A 19170-nucleotide genomic window follows, 5' to 3' on the forward strand; every position below is an offset into this window, starting at 1 on the left:
TGTCCTCATCTGTGAAGCAGAGCCGCGGGGTGAGCTGGGCTGGCAGTGCTGCGCATTGCCTGCACCCGTGAGATGTGTGTGTGCTGCGGGGTGACTGCAGCCGTCACCGCTGCCCTTGTCTTTTCTGCACCGCACAGTGTCCCCCGTCTGTGTCTCCTCTGTGGGTGTTGCCCTCTGCCCTGTGCACCGCTTGGTGGGACCTGAGCTCCTGGGCCCAGTGTCTTTCCCTCTGGCTCACCTGGGCTGCCGTGCACAGCTCCACTCCTAGTCGCCTCACCGAACGCCAGTTGAGTGGGCAGCCTAAGGACCTGGTGAGCTGACACCGGAAATGAACTGGACTTGGGTGTTGCTGACCTTCACCTCTTTCAGCGAGAACTGACATTTTCTTGCCAAGTTATCTTAGTGTTACATTCGGACACCACCATCCTCGAAGCACAGAGTCTCTCTAGTGACTTCTGGAAGTTCTTTGGTTTTGTTTGTTCGTTTTTAAATGGAGCTGGATGAGTGCTTGGTTATGCCCAGTTTAGACTTTTCCAGACCAAGGAAACGGTACTGACACCCTGTGGATTAGATCCTGCAGCCTCTCCAGGTCGTCTCCCTGATTGTTTGTGAGATGAATTTTCAGCAGCTTGGCCCTATTCCTTTGGCCCACTTTGAGCAGAAGTCGGGTAGCCTAATTGTGAAGGATCCTCATTTTTCTAAATTAACTTTATGGAGTTATCAGTGACACACAGCAAACCATGCATGTCGAAGGCATAGTGATTATGTGTTGTTTGTTGTTTTCAGCTTTCAGAATCAGCCTGTAGACAAATCTTGGGAGATACTTCTGTGGCCAGAGACCAGAAGTGTGTCATCAGCCCTGACTAGAGAAGACCACGTGTGTATCTCCAGGAGCATAGGTGCGCCTTTCAGGGGAGTGAGAGCTGTGGACGTAGGGGCTTGGGAAACGTCGTCCGTGTTCCAGGGAGTTACCCATGGAGGTTTAGGTGCAGAGCTGGCATTTGCCAAGGTGCCCCTCAGAGGAGCGAAGAGCACGGTTCACTTTACTCCTTCACCTAGAGTCTTTGCCCTAGAGAATGAGAGCCAAGGGTCAGAGCCGTTGGCTTTGCTCTCTCAGTCAGAGCAGACCAAACAATATAAAAGGATATTCTGTCATTCACAGTTAAGGGAGTATTGTTTTCCTTTCAGATGCAAAAGTGAAATGTTCAATTCACTGAAATCATTTTTTAAAACGAGAAGTGTAGGAAAATTGGGGAGAAGTTGTAAAGAGACTTACTGTATTGCTTGGCTTCCCCAATACCCCTTCAATTCTGAAGTAGTTTCTATGAAGTTGTTGGAAAGTCAGGAAGCCTTTCTCCTTCAGTTCTGAGGTAAATTAAGTTTTATAAATGCAATTCAGAGATATGGTTTAGGAATCAACGAGGGAGACTTACTGAATGCCCAGCATCGTATGTTCATCCATCCGCAAGTCGAGCTGGCCAAGTCTGCCAGCCCTGCGTTGAGCAGTGTCTTCAGCGCATGAGCTCTGCCCTGTCCGGAGGCTTCTCAGGTCTTCTGAGTGCTGTCAGCTTGGTGTAATAGTGGCATTTCGTTTTACCACAGTGACGGAAGTGAGGTCTAGTACTCTGAAGTTCTCAGGGCAGGTCGGCTCTAGACGCCAGGAAAAACCCTGCTCACTGTGGACAGCTGGAGGCAACCTGCCCAGACCTACTCAGAAAAAAAGGAAATCAGGCCAGGGTTTACTCGGCAGTTTACGCTCTATTACGCAGCAGCCTCTTTCCCGTTTAAGAGTTTCCCTTTGTTTTCCATGAGGAAAACCCTCTGAGAGCTGAGATTCTAAAGATGGGTTAATGTTTGCTTATTTCTCGCTGCATGAGCAGGCAGTTCCATAGAACATGAACGTGCTCGCGTCCTGTCGAGCCTGGAGCAGAGGCCACGTGAGTGACCAGCTGGTGTCTGATGTATGCCGTGCTTTCCTCCGGAGTCCACCAGTTCTTTAGCCTGGCCGCATTCCCTTGGGCCCTCACTAGGCTGGTCCCTTGGAATTTCTGTCTTTACAACTCATCAGGGATGTTGCTTTGTCCATGTGTCTGTGGAAACACACCTCTCTTCAGGGTCCTGATGGAAACTGTCCTTTCTCAGGAAGCTGTTCTTTCCTGATTCTCCTTTGTGGAAACAAAACACAAAGTCCTTACATCAGATTTCCCTGGTTGCAGCTTGTCTGTTCTTACAGCCTGGCTTGTGCCTAGAGGGTAGTGATGTGTGTGCAGGATTCCGTGTTTTCCTGGGAGCCTTGTCGTATGTGAAGAATACTGTTAATCATTTTATTTCTCTGATACAATCGTGTTGCAGAGGAGTTAGGGAGAAATAACTCTTAGGCCCATCACATATCATCTTGGTAAATATTCTTTCCTTCCTGCTCTGTGTGCTTTAATGACAGTACATGTCTGATTCTGCCTTTCTCTGCACAAATAGAGTGCCACTCTCCACCAGTTTTTGTGACTGTGAAATGATTCTGGGAGCTACACTGTAGTTATTTTTCCGTTTTTAAAATAAGTTAAGCGTCTTGTTTGGGGACACCCATCCAGTAACTGAGAGGTGATTTGTAGTCTTTCTCCAACAGCCTGGGTCTGCCCTAGACCCCCTGCCTTGCTGTTGCCTCTGAACTCATGTGCTGAGAGCTAGTCTTCGTAAGGCTAGCACAGAGTCACTATGATCTTCAAGCTTCACTTGAGAAGTGTTGAGGATATTTTATCAAGAATAATGACAGCTTTTCAAGTTTGAACACCCAGAAGGTTGATTTTCAGAAGTGAAGAAATATTCAACAATGTCAGATTACTGAGGTTGCCTTTTTTAAGAGGGAAATCATACCTTAATCAAAGCCACCATATTTTAAGGCCTTAAGTTTTGTCATTTGAAATCCTTAGTACATTGTTAAGTACATACTAAATTTGGTAGTAACTGAGGCTTTCTATTAAGCAAGAGTTGAGGCCTGTCCTGTGTCCTGAGAGAAGCAGGATGCGTGTGTGCCCTGTTCTGCACGTGTGTGTGGTCTGTTTCATCTCAAGTGTGGAGGCCCTGGGGACCGGCCCCTGCGGTGAAGTTGATGAGCTTCAGTCACTGAGTCAGGAGGTGTGGAGCAGCCGCCCTGGTGGCCCTGATGACAGCGACGTGGCGGGTTCCCTGCCTCATGGCTGTGTGAACAATCGTGTCTCTGCAGGTGGCAGGAAGAGGGAAGTCCCACGCCCCAGCGCAGCTCTGGGGCTCTGGCCCTCCTGGTGTGGCCTCCCCGTGCACCTGCTTACCTGGGCTGGGCCACGCCTGTGTGCCTGCTTTCCATTTCAGGTGTTCACCGCCAGGCTCCGCGTCCTGGGAGGGGGCAGCCTCTCACGTCCCGCAGGCCATTCCCCTGTCTGCACCCCCCCTCCCTTTCCTGCCAGAATTCCCTGTGGTCGTCGCCCTCCCGACTGCTGGCTAACTGTGTCCCCTCTGCTCTCCTCTTGATTCGTTTTCCCCATGCCGGCGACTCCTGCCATGATGCTTCCTCCTCCCTTTCCTTGTAAGAGTTACCATCACAACTACTGCCCCCGTCTCTTGCCTCCTTGGCGGCTGGGGGTCTTCTTCTCACCTGCGGTTTTGGGCACCCTCCTGGCCCTGTGTCTTCTCCGAGTTTCCTGCCCCTGCAGAGACCCCAGCGAGCAATACTTGCAGGGCGTCCACACTTGGCTTGCAGAGCGCGTGCGTGTGTGCTAAGTCACTTCGGTCGTGTCTGATTCTTTCTAACCCTATGGGCTGTGGCCCACCAGGCTCCTCTGTCCGTGGAATTCTCCAGGCAAGAATACTGGAGTGGATTTCCATCTCCTCCTCCAGGGAATCTTCCCGACCTGGGGATCGAATTTGAGTCTCCTAAGACTGCTGCAGCCTGCTTTTGTTTCAATTGTTGTTCAGATGGAAAAATCAAGGTATTTTACAGAAGCTTAAGTGTGTAGCTTGCTGGGCTTGTGACAGTCGCTCAGAGAACGTAGGGGCAGGGGATGTCCCCTCTAGGTCTGACAGTAGTCGTAGGCCTGAGGTCTCGGCCTCTGTGTGCTCTGAAGGGGTGAGGAAAGGCATTTGTACATCGTACGTATGTAAAACTTTCTAGATCGTCAAGTCCAGCTGTGTGTGATGTCTGAAAAGTAGGAGACGCATGTGGAGACAGGACAGGTGACGGGCAGGCTGGGTCTCAGGTCATGATGAGGGCAGGGGCGTCTGGGTGTTACGCCACGGTGGTGATGCGCGTTCCCCTGCCCCTGGGTACGCAGGGCAGAGGTCCCCATCCTGCTCCTGAGAAAACAGAAACCTCATTTGAACGTCCCCCAGGACTACTCAGCTGTGGAGACAGAGACCCGAGTCCCCCTGGGCCTTTCACCTCCAGGCTCAGAGTGTGGCTTTCTGGAGAGTACTTTCCTCAGCTTCCTGAACGAAAATCCTTTCTGGCTTTTGATGGTGTGCTCCCCCCGCTTCATCTCTTACATCTCAAAATCAGAAACCTGAAAAAGAATGTTCCAGAGCCTTCCAGTGTATTTATTTTCTGACAGCCAGGCCCACCAGAGGGGAGGACAATTAACATGCGCTCAGAGCTCAGGGGCTGGGGCTGCCCCTCCTGACTGGGCGTGAGACGGGTCCCAGAGTGCCCTTCCCGGTCCTGTGGCACATGGGGCTGGGGTACTGTGTGCTCAGCCAGCTGTGCCAGCTCAGGACGCCTCTGACGCCACTGCGTGGGGCGGGTACCGTTGAGGTCCTTCCTGTCCCACACTTCCTTGTGTTCAGTGAACCATAGGAGGTGCCCCTGAGCTCCCCGTGCATCTTGGGGGGCCACACTCACGCTGCACCTGTCTCGGCTGGGATGTGGGGCAGTTGCCCAGAGCACACTGGGTGGCAAAACTCGTACGAAAAAAGAATGTGCCCATCTCAAAATCTCTCATATTGATTACACGCCATAGTGGTGATATCTGAGTTTTATGAAATAAAGTGCGTTATTAATTTTACCTGCTGCTTTTTATTGTTTAAAATGGGGCTACTGGAAAATTCCACACCACACCTGTGGCTCCTGTTCCGCTTCTCTGGGTAGCTCTGGTCTAGAGGCCGCCCTCCCCACCCCCACCCGCTGATGGTTCTGGGACCCCAGCGTTTTTCTTCTTTCACCAGATCTGTACAGACATCTAAATGGAGCTGCTACCTGGGGAAGGCTTTTTCGGACCCATTTAAAGACACTCCTGAGTAACCCTTCCAGTCTGCTGGTTATTCGTCTGCTCTGGGGGAGCCTTGTTTTATGAATAAAGAAAAGCTTGCTTTTGTATTTAGATCATCCAGAAACAAAAGCCTTGTTACGCAAATTGCAGAAAACCATGAACGACTGATGAACATACAAAATCCCCATTGCCGCTGCGTGAAAGCACCTTGCAGAGGACTGTAATGTGAGGCAGACACTTTTCATTTCTGCTTCAAGGGGGCTGAGGCGTGAGTTCCCACCACACAGCATCTTCCCTGGGGATGGGCACTGGCCTGGCAGTGCAGCAGAAGGGTCTCTGTTGAGACCCTCACTTGTGAAGGTGGGTTTTCAGAGCTGGCAGGAAAAGATGGGGTAATGTAAATTGCTGGGCCACATGGAAGGGAGAACGCTCTGTCCCTGTCTCTGTCTTTACTCAAAACAAAATGTCCACATGGTTAAGACACCCAGAAGGACAAAGGGAGGAACCATAAGTACACTGGGAGAAAAGTGATTTTATTTTTAAAAAATAATTGTAGAAAAAGAAGATTTTTAAAGTATGATGTTAGCTTAAGATACCATAATGGAAAAGATGAATAAATTTGCACATCCAAGAAATATTTATGTATGACAAATATATATCAAGTTAAAAGCTGAATTGGAACAACATTTCTAACTCAGTGGGTATATATTGTTGTTCAGTTGCTAAGTCGTGTCTGATTCTTTGCGACCCCATGGACTGCAGCACACCAGGCTTCCCTGTCCGTCACCCTCTCCCAGAGTTTGTTCAGGTGCATGTCCATAGAGTCAATGGTGTCATCCAACCATCCCATCCTCTGTTGTCCCCTTCTCCTCTTGCCCTCAATCTTTCCCAGCATCAAAGTCTTTTCCAGTGAGTCAGTTCTTCGCATCAGGTGGCCAAAGGATTGGAGCATCAGTTTTAGCCTCAGTCCTTTCAGTGAATATTCAGGGTTGATTTCCTTTAGGATTGACTGGTTGGATCCCCTTGCAGGCCAAGGGACTCTCAATAGTCTTCTCCAGCACCACAGTTTGAAAGCATCAGTTCTTTTATGCTCAACCTTCTTTATGGTCCAACTCTCACATCCGTACATACCTACTGGAAAAACCATAGCTTTGACTAGATGGGCCTTTGCCAGCAAAATGGTGTCTTGCTTTTTAATACACTGTCTAGGTTTGCCCTAGCTTTTCTTCCGAGGAGGATATATATACTCTTGTATATGTATATACATGCATGCATACATAATATTCCAGTATATTAGAGAAACATTCACATTCTATATAAAGAGAACTCATAAATGTCTAAGAAAAATACCAACTCAATAGAAAAATGGACAGTGTGGGAATGAGCAATTCCTAGGGAAAGAGAAAAACATACTTAATCTCATCAATAGAGAGAAACAAAAGAAAATGAAAATTGCCTCTTCATCTGATAGAGATTTTTTTTTTTAATGGTAATGCCTAATACTATAACTGTTAGAAATTTTAACAAAACATCAGTAACGCCTGATACTGCTAACAGTATGCGAAACAGGGACTTTTTATTCACTTTTTTTGTCAGAGGTGATGAGAATGGATGCTTTTTTGAAAGTGCAGCTTGGCAGTATCATTCAAAAATGCTTTAGCCTGCACTTGAACCTGACAGCTTCACTTTGGGGAGTTTGCCTTGTGGATGTGGCTGTGCAGGCAGGGTGCACAGAAGGAGATGGGTGGGCACCGCACAACCATCCTGCCTCTGTTCACAGGAAAGGCTTCTCATGAGATGCTGTCAGTGGAGAGAGTTTAGTTTCTTTTGTGTTAAAATTAGCCAGGCAGGTGCTTAATTAACAACATCTCCATGGAAAGTACATGCAAGGGAGTGTTCTGAACTGTCGAACAGAAGAGGTCTGGGAAACAGGTCCAGGATGGTCAGGGGAGGAGATGCAGGCGGAAGCTGGCCGAGGCCTGTCACCTTTCACTCATGATAATCGACACCATTTCCTGTTTAAAATAACAAACACATTACTTATATAATCTATATTTAAAGTCTTTATTTGCCTTTTATTGAAAACCCATCCCGTTGAGGAGCAAACACTCGGTTATGAATTAGACAAGGTTCCTCTATGCAGACCTACTGTGTCCATGCTCTGATGCTCAGAATCTAGAGACCAAGTCCCCTGTAAAGCTTTATGGAACACGGTGACTATTCAGCTTTGTTCTCATTAGATTTTTCTGTTCTCGTTTAGAAAAAGTGAAGTCCTCTCTTTTAAAAAGACAGTATTCTCTTTGAGAAACAGGCCAACCACACACACACAAAGTATCTTCGTATTTCTTAAATTGCCTTGTTATTATGTCAGTATTTTTCCCCATGCTTATTTATGCCTCTCGTTAGACTAATTCTTTCTCTGTTTCAGAGTTTCCCCAAAGGGGACATTATCGGTTTTCAGATAGACCAATCCCATGCATCCCTGCTGGTCCACACACAGGGCTGGGGGAGGGTGTTCTAGGGCACAGAACAGGTGTCCTGAGGGTGGGGAGTGTGTTCATGAACACGGATTGTGACCAGAGAAGGCTGTTCAGAGAAAGCTGCACAGAAGTTCAGACAGACTTCCTCTGGGAGATCGCTGACCCCTGGGGCTGGCTGAGAGGTTTTAGCTCCTAAGATGTCACAGGGCAGCCAGGTCAGCAAAGGCCACGTACAGCCTGTGGCCAACTTGAAATCAGATTGCATTCCAACAGTGTGTAAGCACAACGAAACCGCATGTGTGTGTGAGTGTGTGTGTGTGTGTGTGTGTGTGTGTGTGTGTGTGTGTGTGTGCTTGAAGAAACGGAATTCCATGACATTCCATGGAGAGTCATCAGGTCCTTGCTTTCCTGTCTGATTGGCTCACCGTGGAAGGAGGTGTGCCCGGACCCCTGAGCTCTAGCATCGCAGAGCGGGTCTTCTGTCTCACTGGGTGATGGGTTTGGGGTAAGAAGGATTTAGGCAGCAGCATGAATTCTGATGAGATCGGGTGTTTTCGGGGTGGTGTGGCCGTAGAGGGCAACATCGTGAATCCTGGGTCTCTTGGCCACATGCCATGATGGTGCTGGAATACGGCTGCCCCTTCCTAGCAGCCCAGCCCCCATCCCCAGCACAGTGGCGTTGTGATCCATCCCGCACCCTCAGCATTTGGGCATTAGCGGGCACTACTCCCCACAAGTCTTAAAAGTTACCACGTGGAAAGAACCCGTGCCTTGAAGGAGGGATGAGCTCGTGCTAGAAAAACTGTCAGACTAGGTTCTGACTGAGTCCCCAGGGAGCCAGGGTTTCAGGGCTCGGACACCACGCCTCCCAAGCTGCTGCTGCCAGAGCAAGAGTGAGTCCTTGAGCATCACTGACAGGGTTCCCATCCTTCTAGAAGGACATCCTCAACCGTAGGTGGGAGGCAGCCTTCGCCTCTCAAGATGTGACAGTACATCTGGAAGGAGGACGGAAAGAGAGGTCTGCAGAGTGCTGGGGCGGGACAGTGTCCACTCTCCTCTGGGTTTCCAGGTTCCCTCTGAGCAGCTGGGCTTCCCTGGGGGCTCAGATGGTAAAGAGTCTGCCTGCAATGCGGGAGACCAGGGTTCAGTCCCCGGTTTGGGAAGCTCCCCTGGAAAAGGGAACAGCAACCCACTCCAGTATTCTTGCTTGGAAAATCCCATGGACAGGGGAGCCTGGTGGGCTACAGTCCATGGCTCGCAAAGAGCTGGACACGACCGAGCAGCTTTCGCCTCTGAGGAGGTTACTTGTCGTCTGCATGTTGGTTAAGAGATCCCACTGCACTCCGTGTTCCCCATTACTGCACTGTCTGGGTGCAGCTGGCTGTCATGGGAGCTTTCTGGAAGTATTGTTTCTGCCCTCGGGGAGCACAGGCTGCCTGTGTTTTTCCTCTCTTGCTGGCGTTCCCAGCCCCGTGGGCAGCTTTGCCCTGGCTTTGCACTCAGGCAGCTTTTCAAACAGGCCAGTTCACCAGTCAACAGGACTTGGGTTTCACGTCTTAGCCTGTTATAATTCAAAATGTAAGCTCAGGAAAGTAATGGGCATGTGACGGAACGATGGTAATCAGGAGTTTCTACTGATGTTTCTGCGAGGCCCCTGCACAGGGCAGGGAGGTGGGAAGTGAATTCCCTTGGAAGTGTGCACATGCTCACAGCCACGGTCACTGCCCGGAAGCAGCCTGGCTGAGCCAAGACCGGTGTCAACAGGCTGACCACACAGCCTGCTGCTCACCGTTCTCTGCGTTTCCTCTGGAGGCTGAAATAAATCTTTGTTACCATATCTATGGCTGATTCATGTTGAAGTTTGACAGAAAACAACAAAATTCTGTAAAACAATTATCCTTCAACAACAACAACAACAAAAGACAGCCAATCATGGAAGGCATGCTTATGTATACAACCCAGAGCTAGATACAATAAGCTGTCATTAAGTGAGAAAAGCAATTAGATATTCTAAAGGTGTTTGAGGGGGGAATATGTTCTCAACCTTGTTGGTGTGAGGTTGGAATTACTTGTTCTCGGTTTAGCATCTGTTTGTGACGTAGGAATAGTGCAGTCCCCATGTTGAGACAAGGCGCTGCACGTGGGAAAGGCCTGTACTCGCAGACGGAGACTCTGAAGGACTGACACTCGGCTTTAGACACGGGTGTGTCGAGAGTCCCTGTCGTGTGACCTCGTCTCTCTTGTCGCTTTGCAGTTTAACTCGGCAGCCAAGCAGCTGATCGAGTGGGACCAGCCCCCCGGGCCAGCGGTCGTGGCTGGGGAGGGCGCCCTGGCCACCACCCCGAGCAGCACGGCCCCCAAACAGCCAGACGGCAAGAAGAACACCAAGAAGCGGCACTCGTTCACCTCGCTGAGCATGGCCAGCAAGGCGTCGCAGGCCGCCCAGCAGCGCCACTCCATGGAGATCAGCCCCCCGGTCCTCATCAGCTCCAGCAACCCCGCGGCCGCGGCGCGCATCGGCGAGCTGGCCGGGCTCTCCTGCAGCGCACCCTCTCAGGTACTGGCCGCCGTAACACTTTAAGAGGGTGTGAATTCCAGCAGCACAGACTTACCTGTGAAGATCAGCCATGTGCTGGTTTCCCCACCTTGGCAGCACCTTGTCCCAGGGAACTGAAAGTTCCTTCAGGTCCCCTGGGAATTCATTCGGAGCCTGTCTCTGTCTTGAGCATCTTCTTCCTAATTGTTGGCACTGAGGAAACTAGGTTTAGGATTAAGTTCTTGTTACACAAAGCCCAGCAGTTTTGGTGTGACACTGTTTGCTGGAGAGCAAGGTTGCAGGCAGTCACCTTCCTTCCACCTTTACTAGTGGGAGAAGGATGGCCCATCTGGGCAGGAGCTACCCTCCTCCAGTTGTCTGCAGTCACGCTGGGGTGCAGCAGGAGGGAAATCGATCCCGTAGCTCAACACAGGCACCAAGGGACCTGACTAACTCAGTTTCTTCCTAGTGAATTCATCTCAGGTAGTGTTCTGGATAAGACACCTTTGAACACTGGTAGTTTGGTTTGGCATCGTTCCCTGAAGGGTTTTGTAAACAGTTGCCTGCAATCCACGGCACATCTGGGCAGCTGCATTTTAATTACGGGTCCCCAGGGGAAGGTGCAGGTCCTGAGATGTGATCCTGAAGATGGCACCATGTGCCTTAAGCGTGTGCATAGATTCAGTGTGCTAGCGGACAGGTGAGCATCCAGAGAGCCCCCCTGAACTGGATCCTTGGGGAGGTGCTGATGGGCCGGCTCGTCGTGCACCAGACAGGTCCAGGCCACGCCCACGTGAGGCAGTGGCCATGGGATCCTACACATGAGACGTCGAGACCAGTGTTTATCAAGGGGCTCCTTGGCGTCTGGCGCACATGACGCCCACCACACGTGTGGGCTCAATAACCTGCACAGGACTCTGCCTTGCCCCAGAACAGACACTCCAGGTTTTGTGTGTTTCATTGTGATTTGGCTTCCCAAGGTTAGCTGGTCTCGTCTGTTTCGTTAGGTGTCTTCCTTGTATTCACTGCTGTTTCCTTGGCAGGTTCACATAAGTACCACTGGCTTGATTGTGACCCCACCCCCCAGCAGCCCCGTGACCACCGGCCCCTCATTCACGTTCCCGGCGGAGGCCCCTTACCCAGCCGCCCTGGCAGTGAGTATAGCCCTCCCCTCCACTCCCCCACCCCTGCCTGCTGGCCCGGCCCGTCCACCCTGCTGACGCTGATTGGAGGTGGCGGAGGTCTCTGTCTTTCACCTCTGTCTCTGTTAATTTTAGCAAAAAATTGCATAGGCTCAGGCCTGCAGCGGCGCTTTATTTTAGCAGTAGAGGTGGGTGGCCTGAGGCGACAGAAAGAGCCCTGGGAAGCTCTTTCAGTGTTCATTAGAGCTCAGCCCAATTCTCTGCAGACTTATTCCCCTTTGCTTCTGTCCGGTTTCTAGGCGGGCTGGTTTATCCAGGGACTGAGGAGGCTGGACTCCCCAGGCTGGGCGGTGCCTTGGTCCCCAGAGCAGGGACTTTTGGCTCTGATCTCAATTCCACTCTAGGTCCCTGGTCTCCTGTTGGCCTGTATGGCCGCAGTGCCTGGGGGTTCTCAGAAGTGAGTGATTCTGCCCACAACCCCGCAGCCTGCAGACACAATCTGACAGGGGGGACACCCTAACGGGGGAACGGATAGGAGGAGCAGAGCAGTCCTGGGAGGCTGATGCAAAGAGGAACCCCGAGGGGAGAAAACTGAAAGAGCAGAGACAAGGCACGCGACCCTGGGAAGCAGAAAGCAAGGCTCTAAAGATTGCGCCTCCTGAGCTTGCAGGTGAACTGTGGGGAGGGAGCCTGTCTTGTCCAGGACACGACCCTGTTACATGTTCAGGCTCTTTCTTCCAGTGTGAGGAGAGAGATCACTGACTCCCCTCTCCCAAGGGGACCCACCCTCCGCCCCCCTCACAGAATCCCTCCTGGCTGCGATGCCCCGGGGGAAGCTGTGGCCAGCAGTGGGGGTCCTGATGCCCCTCTCCCAGGGGGACCCCGCCCACCTCACAGAATCTCTGCTGGCTGTGCTGCCTGGGGATGCTGTGGCCAGCAGTGGGGGTCCTGATGCCCCTCTCCCAGGGGGACCCCGCCCACTGCCCTCTGCCCACCCCACAGAGTCTCTGCTGGCTGTGCTGCCCAGGGAAGCTGTGGCCAGAGGCGGGGTCAGGCCTGGGGCAGGGAACCAGCCCAGTGGTGCGTGAATGATGCAGCTGAGAGGTTACTCAGCCTCCTTGGGCCTCTGTATCCCCTCCTATAAGATGAAAGGCATCCTGTCTGCCCTGCGGAGGTGGCACCACCTGGGGCCTGGTGGGGAGACTGGGGCAGCTGCCCATCACCCTCTGCCAGCGCGGTGGCAGCTGTGACGTGCCCGCCGCTTTTCTCGGAGCCTGGGGTCTGGCTCGTCGTTAGCGTCCTCTCTGTTCTGTGCACAGGGGTGGCGAGGCTTCCCAGGGGCTGGTTTGTGTTCAGGTTGTGGACTTTGTATATGTCGTGAAGATGGAAGACCGAAGGCCCGACTTGCATCCACCCCAGGCTGGGACCTCACAGCTTGTTGTTGGCTCCATCTACTCGTATTTTCCTCACTTCCTTTTGCCTCATTTTCCTTTTATTTATCATATCTTGATATATTTTATGAATAGTTGAAAGCTGACTTTGGAATAAGGTGGGCTATAAATAAATGCAGGATTAGTATCTAGCTAGTAGATACGAGTACACTAATTTCTGTAGAGTTAAGTAAGCATGTTCCTGTATTTAAATAGAAGTTAGTAAGTTCCAATTAGCATTCAAGCTGTTTTTTGTTAATGTTTCTGGAACAATTACAGCTTCCTTGATACAACAACTGTGTAGGGTGGGAGAAGTTGCATTGATTCCTCTGGGGAGAAAGGGGAGTCAGGTAACTTTTACGGAAAGGTGGTTTCCCTGAGGTTCCATTGGCCCTGAGTGTTTCACCCAGAATCAAGTTTCCCAGTCTTCCTGCCCTCTCATCTCCGGAGAAGACCCTGTCTGTCCATCCTTGCTTCCTTCCCACCCACCCCAGTACATTCACACGCTATTGGAATTTTCATTTCCAAATGACCTTTTTATGTGGCAAAATTCTAACTTGATTTGTTAAGGGAAAAATGGCTGATTTTTCTGCCCATAGAAAAATTAATTAGTGGAAAGATGCGGAGCTGGCTGTGTTTCAGCCCTTGTGGGCTGATTATTTTGCGAGGAGGGAATGGCCAGTTACTCTCAGCTGGGTGCACCCTAGGGCATCCTGAGCAGCGATCACAAGAGAACACGAACCCACAGAATTAATTTACACCCAGCCACTTCATCTCAGGATCATATCAGAGAGCCTGAATGTTCAGCATAAGGACTTATTAACGATGTGTCTCTGCCACTTCCGCTTAATGGAAAACTAATTATAAGCAGGCCCACGGCCTGTTGTCCCAGGTGACGCCTGGCTCTCAGAGCCCAGAGTTGGCAAGCAGGAGTGCTGGATTTAATGTGTTAGGTTTAAGTGGGGAAATCTCCATAACAGGTGCCCTCTGAATCTTCCATCAACCTGGCGAGTGTCCTGTGTAAAATGTGAGATCTTCCCAAAACCTAGAGTGCAGTCACAGCAAGAACAGGTGGCGTGATGGGAAGGAAGCCACCCTTTCCCTGGTGTGGGTTTTAGGTCCTGAGGCCATGGCTGGACCGGGGAGCGAGCGGTATTTCCAGCACTGTTTCACAAGGTAAAACTGTTTAATCTTTTATGCAAAATGAAATTGTGAGCGTGTTGTCCTAACTGTCTCACATGTAATAGTTAAAATGTTAAATATCTAACATTGGAAACAACTCTGGTATTCCATGTAATTCACACATCCACTGTTCACAGCAGAGCAGGTTTTCCTCTGCCTGGTTCTGTGGGGAGGAGGATGCAGATCTTGCTCCTGTGTCCTCTGCACACCAGCAGTGGACCTTGTGAAAGGACCTTGTGAAAGGGAGGGTGACCCCTGGGGCCAGCCAGGAGGTTTTAGTCACAAGATGTCACAGGGTAGCTGGGGCAGTGCAGGCCGCATGCAGCTTGTGGCGAACTTGAAGTCACATTGCATTCTAACTGTGTGTAAGCACAACTAAACCGCGCGCGTGTGTGTGTGTGTGTGTGTGTGTGTGTGTGTACCTCAAAGTAAACGATGTCAGCTTCTCAGAAGAGCCAAGATGTACTTGGCCCCTGTGGCCCATGGTGGAGGGTCAGAGCAGGGCCCTGGATGTAGGGGCGGGACCATCTTGGCAGTTGGAGAGGCAGAAGTGGCACCTTTGGAATTGGCAGGATGTGAAACATTCAGAAAACGAAGATCATGGCATCCGGTCCCATCGCTTCATGGGAAGTAGATGGGGAAACAGTGGAAACAGTGTCAGACTTAATTTTTTGGGGCTCCAAAATCACTGCAGATGGTGACTGCAGCCATGAAATTAAAAGACTCTTACTCCTTGGAAGGAAAGTTATGACCAACCTAGATAGCATATTCAAAAGCAGAGACATTGCTTTGTCGACTAAGGTCCGTGTAGTCAAGGCTATGCTTTTTCCAGTAGTCATGTGTGAATGTGAGAGCTGGACTATGAAGAAAGCTGAGCACCGAAGAATTGATGCTTTTGAACTGTGGTGTTGGAGAAGACTCTAGAGTGTTCCCTTGGACTGCAGGAGATCCAACCAGTCCATTCTGAAGGAGATCAGCCCTGGGATTTCTTTGGAAGGAATGATGCTAAAGCTGAAGCTCCAGTACTTTGGCCACCTCATGCAAAGAGTTGACTCATTAGAAAAGACTCTGATGCTGGGAGGGATTGGGGGCAGGAGGAGAAGGGGACGACAGAGGATGAGATGGCTGGATGGCATCACTGACTCGATGGATGTGAATCTGAGTGAACTCCGGGAGTTGGTGATGGACAGGGAAGCCTGACGTGCTACAATCCATGGGGTCGCAAAGAGTCGGACATGACTGAGCGACTGAACTGAACTGAACTGAACCAACTTCAGAGAAGGCAATGGCAACCCACTCCAGTACTCTTGCCTGGAGAATCCCATGGATGGAGGAGCCTGGTAGGCTGCAGTCCATGGGGTGGCGAAGAGTCGGGCACGACTGAAGCAGCTTAGCAGCAGCAGCAGCAGAACCAGCTTCACAGTGACCACAGAGAAGGGCTCGGCATCTCGGGGACCAGGGTCTCCTGATCTGTATCAGACTGTCCTGAGGGCAGTGGAAGCACGGGAGGTTTTCTCATTGCCAAAGAAAGACCACGTTGAGCATCTGCGCCTCCTGTGGGCAGAGCTGGGCACCGGCAGCATGGGGACAGAGAGGCGGCGTGTGGCTCCACGGCCGCATGGATCCTAACCACCAGAGCCTGCCCCCGAGCCTCCACTCCTGGGCGCTAGAGCCATGTTGCTGAGAGCTCCGTGGACAGCACAGGGCCGCGTGCATCATTTCTGCGAGTCGGGGAGCACGTGTGCACCCCTCTCCTCATGTGTCAGAGATAGAGCCCTGTATCCGCAGCTGTGAGTGGAGGTCCATTCCCAGAGAGAATTAATTAATCTTCCTAATTGCCAGATCCTTAATTACACCTCCCCTTCAGACACCATCTTCCAAGCATCTGTTTCGAGCATTTTAAGTACTTTCATTTTTTTCCTTTTTTTCATAGCTTTGCCTGCGACTGACTGGCTTAATTCTACTGGGTATCCAGATGAGACAAAAGCTCACTTCCCATCTTCTTAACTTTACTGAATCCTGATGCCTGTGTTTTTTAATCACTAGTATCAGCGCTTCCATTTTTCTACTTCCAACTCATCGTTTAAAAAAGGCGAGACACTCAGTTGCACACACACTGCTGTGTGCAAGGGTTGATGCTGCAGGAATTAGTGACAGCACTCGCCGAGGGGATGACCAGCCACTATCCCTCTACTGGCCGAGCAGCTGAGTTCACAGCACAAGCAGAGTGTTTACAGAGTTGAAAGTGGATTCATTGGAAGCGGATGTTTAGGAAGGATGGAATTGGAGGGTGTTTAATGATCTTTGCTCAGAGGACTCAGAAATGCCCAGAGTCGTACGCTGGCCGTCACTTTCTACCCCAGAAAGAGAGGAGGGTGCACACACAAAGGGCTGTCGGGAAACAAATGGACCCTTAATGTAGCCTGGAAGAGAGTGGGTATGTGTCTGTGTAAGGCTGAATCACTGCTGTGGGGAAGAAACTGACACTACATCGTAAATCAACTATCCTCCAATAAAAAAGTTAATTAAAGAAAGAGAGGACAGATCATTTACAGCCAGAACCCCAAGCTCCAAGCAGAGCGCTTTCCTGGTCAGCGGCCCGTAGCCCTCACCCATGGTTAAGACCTCGTGGAGCTCAGCGCCTGGGCATCTCAGCACTGGTCACTGGAAGGGGAGAGGGCAGGGGGCGCCAGTGAGGAGGGGCCCACAGCACGGCCTTGGATTCTCCCTCACTGTCCCCTGGCCGAAGTGGCCCATCGCGCAGGAAGGGGAGGGGGGAGGGGGCACCAGCCAAGAGGGGCCCGCAGCACGGCCTTGAACTCTCGCTCACTGTCTCATGGCCTGACGGTAACCTGGAGCCAGCCACCTGGACAGGATGCTTTGCTCTTGGAGGGAAACTGAGGGCGGCCTGCAGGGGCTGAGTGGGGACTGGAGTCTGCACGGCATTTCTGACACTAGCCCTGGGCTGCCTCCTTGTCCCAAGATCAGTGGGTCGGGAACACAGTCTGGATGTGGCGGACCTGACCCTCCCCCATCAGCTGACCCCCGAGCCCTGATTTTAGGGAACATCCTCATGGTGTCCGAACACCAGTGCCGGTAGCAGAGGGTCTGGATCTGCAGAAGTACAAGCAGAACCTCATCTCAGCGACCACGAGGCCACAGCCAATCCCCTGTGTCAGATCTCGGAGGCCCGGCCACAGCCTCAGCCCTTCCGCAGCGCTCAGTGAAAGCAGGCCAGCTGCAGATGGCCCCAGCGAGGGGGAGGCTGTGGCTCCCGCGGGACGGCTCGCAGCAGGCTCCTCCCAGGCATCTCCGTCCCTGGGGCCTTTCAGTGTGGGCTGTTCACCAGCACCCGTGGGGCCTGCTGGCCAGCCCAGCCCTGGCCGTGCCCGGGCCCTGGCATCTGACCAGCCTCACAGGACGGCCACGTCATGGAATCCAGTTAGGATGTCTGCTCTGTGTGCTTACCCTCCAACATACTCACACACACACACGTGCGTGTTCTCCCGAAGACACACAGCCCAGTGCTGGGGTGTGCCAGATGTCGAGCGAGTCTAACTTACGCTTTATAAAATTCATGCACACCAACCATTTCCTTTCTGCACTTACTAACTATGGGAGATGACCTTTTCTTCAGTTCGGTTCAGTCACTCAGTCGCGTCCCACTCTTTGTGACCCCGTGGATTACAGGGGCTTCCCTGTCCTTCACCATCTCCCACAGTTTGCTCAAATTCCTGTCCACTGAGTTGATGATGCCATCCAGCCAGCTCATTGTCTGCCGCCTTCTCAGCCTGCCTTCAGTCTTTCCCACTATCAGGGTCTTTTCCAGTGAGTCAGCTCCTCACATCTGGTGGCCAAAGTATTGGAGCTTCAGCGTCAGTCCTTCCAATGAATATTCAGGGGTTGATTTCCTTGAGGATTGTCTGGTTTGATCTCCTTGCAGTCAAAGGGACTCCCTTCTTCAGCACCACAGTTGGAAAACATCAGTTCGTCTGCACTCAGCTTTCTTTATGGTCCGACTCTCGTGACCTTTTCTTACATTTTGTTAACATAGTGTGGCCTATGTTTTTATCAGGCCTATAGATTTCCTTCTCTTTTTTTGCCTTCTTCTGTCTAGAGCCAGTGAGTACAGGCTCTGCTGACATGAAGGTGCAGGTTCCCTCTCTTGCCTCTGCCAGTGGAATTCTCAGAGCCGAGTGGGCCCTTGACTCTGAGTCCTTCCAGGGGTGGGTGGCCTGAGTTCCTTTGTGACTTGTCACCTGCGCCTCCACAGCCACACAGCTATGAGGTGGGGCCTGGAGAGACACAGAGGAGACGGCTCAGTGGTGACCTCAGGCGCTCCTGTGCCGCTGTGTGCGGCGGCCCAGCGGGCCCACCTGGGTCACGTGCGCCAAGGCTCCTACCGGGGTTAGCTTTGTTTCTCCCACCTTGTCCTGAGACCAGCAGCTCAGGTGCTCAGCCTTTTCCTCGTTAAGGGTCATGAGGGCTCCAGGCCCCGTGTGTGCCCACCTGGAGTCGCAGCGCAGCCTGTTGTGCGACTGTCCAGCTGGCCTTGCCCGCCCTGGGAGCGCTATCAGTGAGTCTGTGCTGCCTGGGCCGCAGCGTGGGGAAAGTCTCCGCTGTGGGAAAATGGAACACAATGTGCTCGACAGTTGCAGTGTGCAGCTGGGAACTTGAGGTTCTTCTCTCCTGCAGTGTTTCTGGAACCGTGTAACTTAACAGGCCGATGAAGTAACTGCTAATGAAGTGTCAGATTTTTTTCCCGGACGACAGAAAGCCATTGGTGTTCTCCGTGTTCAGAAACCATGGGGTTTTTCTTCCGTTATTCTGACATGGAGATACCACATTCCCTGCCCAAGTTGCAGTCTTTAGCCTCCTTATTTCTCCCTTGATGCAGTTTTACATTGAGTGGTTCAGAGATTTGGGGCAGCTGGGCAAGGTGGGGGTTCAGGCGAGTCTGTGTGTGCCTGTTTGCTCAGTATCCAGACCCTAAAGAATGATCTGGGCTGTGTAGATTAGAAAGTAGCAGGCGCTCCATTGATTCTGAAAAGGTGTGGAGTCCTGTGGGCAGAGCCTGTCGAGGGACCGGCAGCTGCTTGCGGGGTACTTGTTAAAGATTACCAGCCTTGATAGTCCTGAGCTTAAAAAGCTGGCAGAGCTGACAAG

The 19170-nt window shown here is 51.6% G+C and overlaps 1 protein-coding gene and 1 long non-coding RNA gene across 6 annotated transcripts in view; one reads left to right on the top strand and one right to left on the bottom strand.

The window, feature by feature from the left end:
- SH3RF1 (SH3 domain containing ring finger 1) overlaps positions 1-19170 on the top strand; it is a 157440-nt gene that overhangs the window by 117447 nt on the left and 20823 nt on the right. For all 5 annotated transcript variants that reach the window (XM_027964644.2, XM_042243566.1, XM_015093285.3 and 2 more), the window contains exons 5-6: positions 9969-10271; positions 11294-11404. In XM_027964644.2, the coding sequence (XP_027820445.1) occupies positions 9969-10271; positions 11294-11404 (414 nt within the window). The remainder of the gene's footprint in view (positions 1-9968; positions 10272-11293; positions 11405-19170) is intronic.
- Positions 748-6669, bottom strand: LOC121818679 (uncharacterized). Its single transcript, XR_006058704.2, has 2 exons — positions 1434-6669; positions 748-1069 (listed from the first exon to the last, which is right to left on the bottom strand). It is a non-coding gene; the product is annotated as an uncharacterized LOC121818679 (long non-coding RNA).

Source organism: Ovis aries, chromosome 2 (genome assembly GCF_016772045.2).
Source record: "Ovis aries strain OAR_USU_Benz2616 breed Rambouillet chromosome 2, ARS-UI_Ramb_v3.0, whole genome shotgun sequence".
Lineage (NCBI taxonomy): Eukaryota > Metazoa > Chordata > Mammalia > Artiodactyla > Bovidae > Ovis > Ovis aries.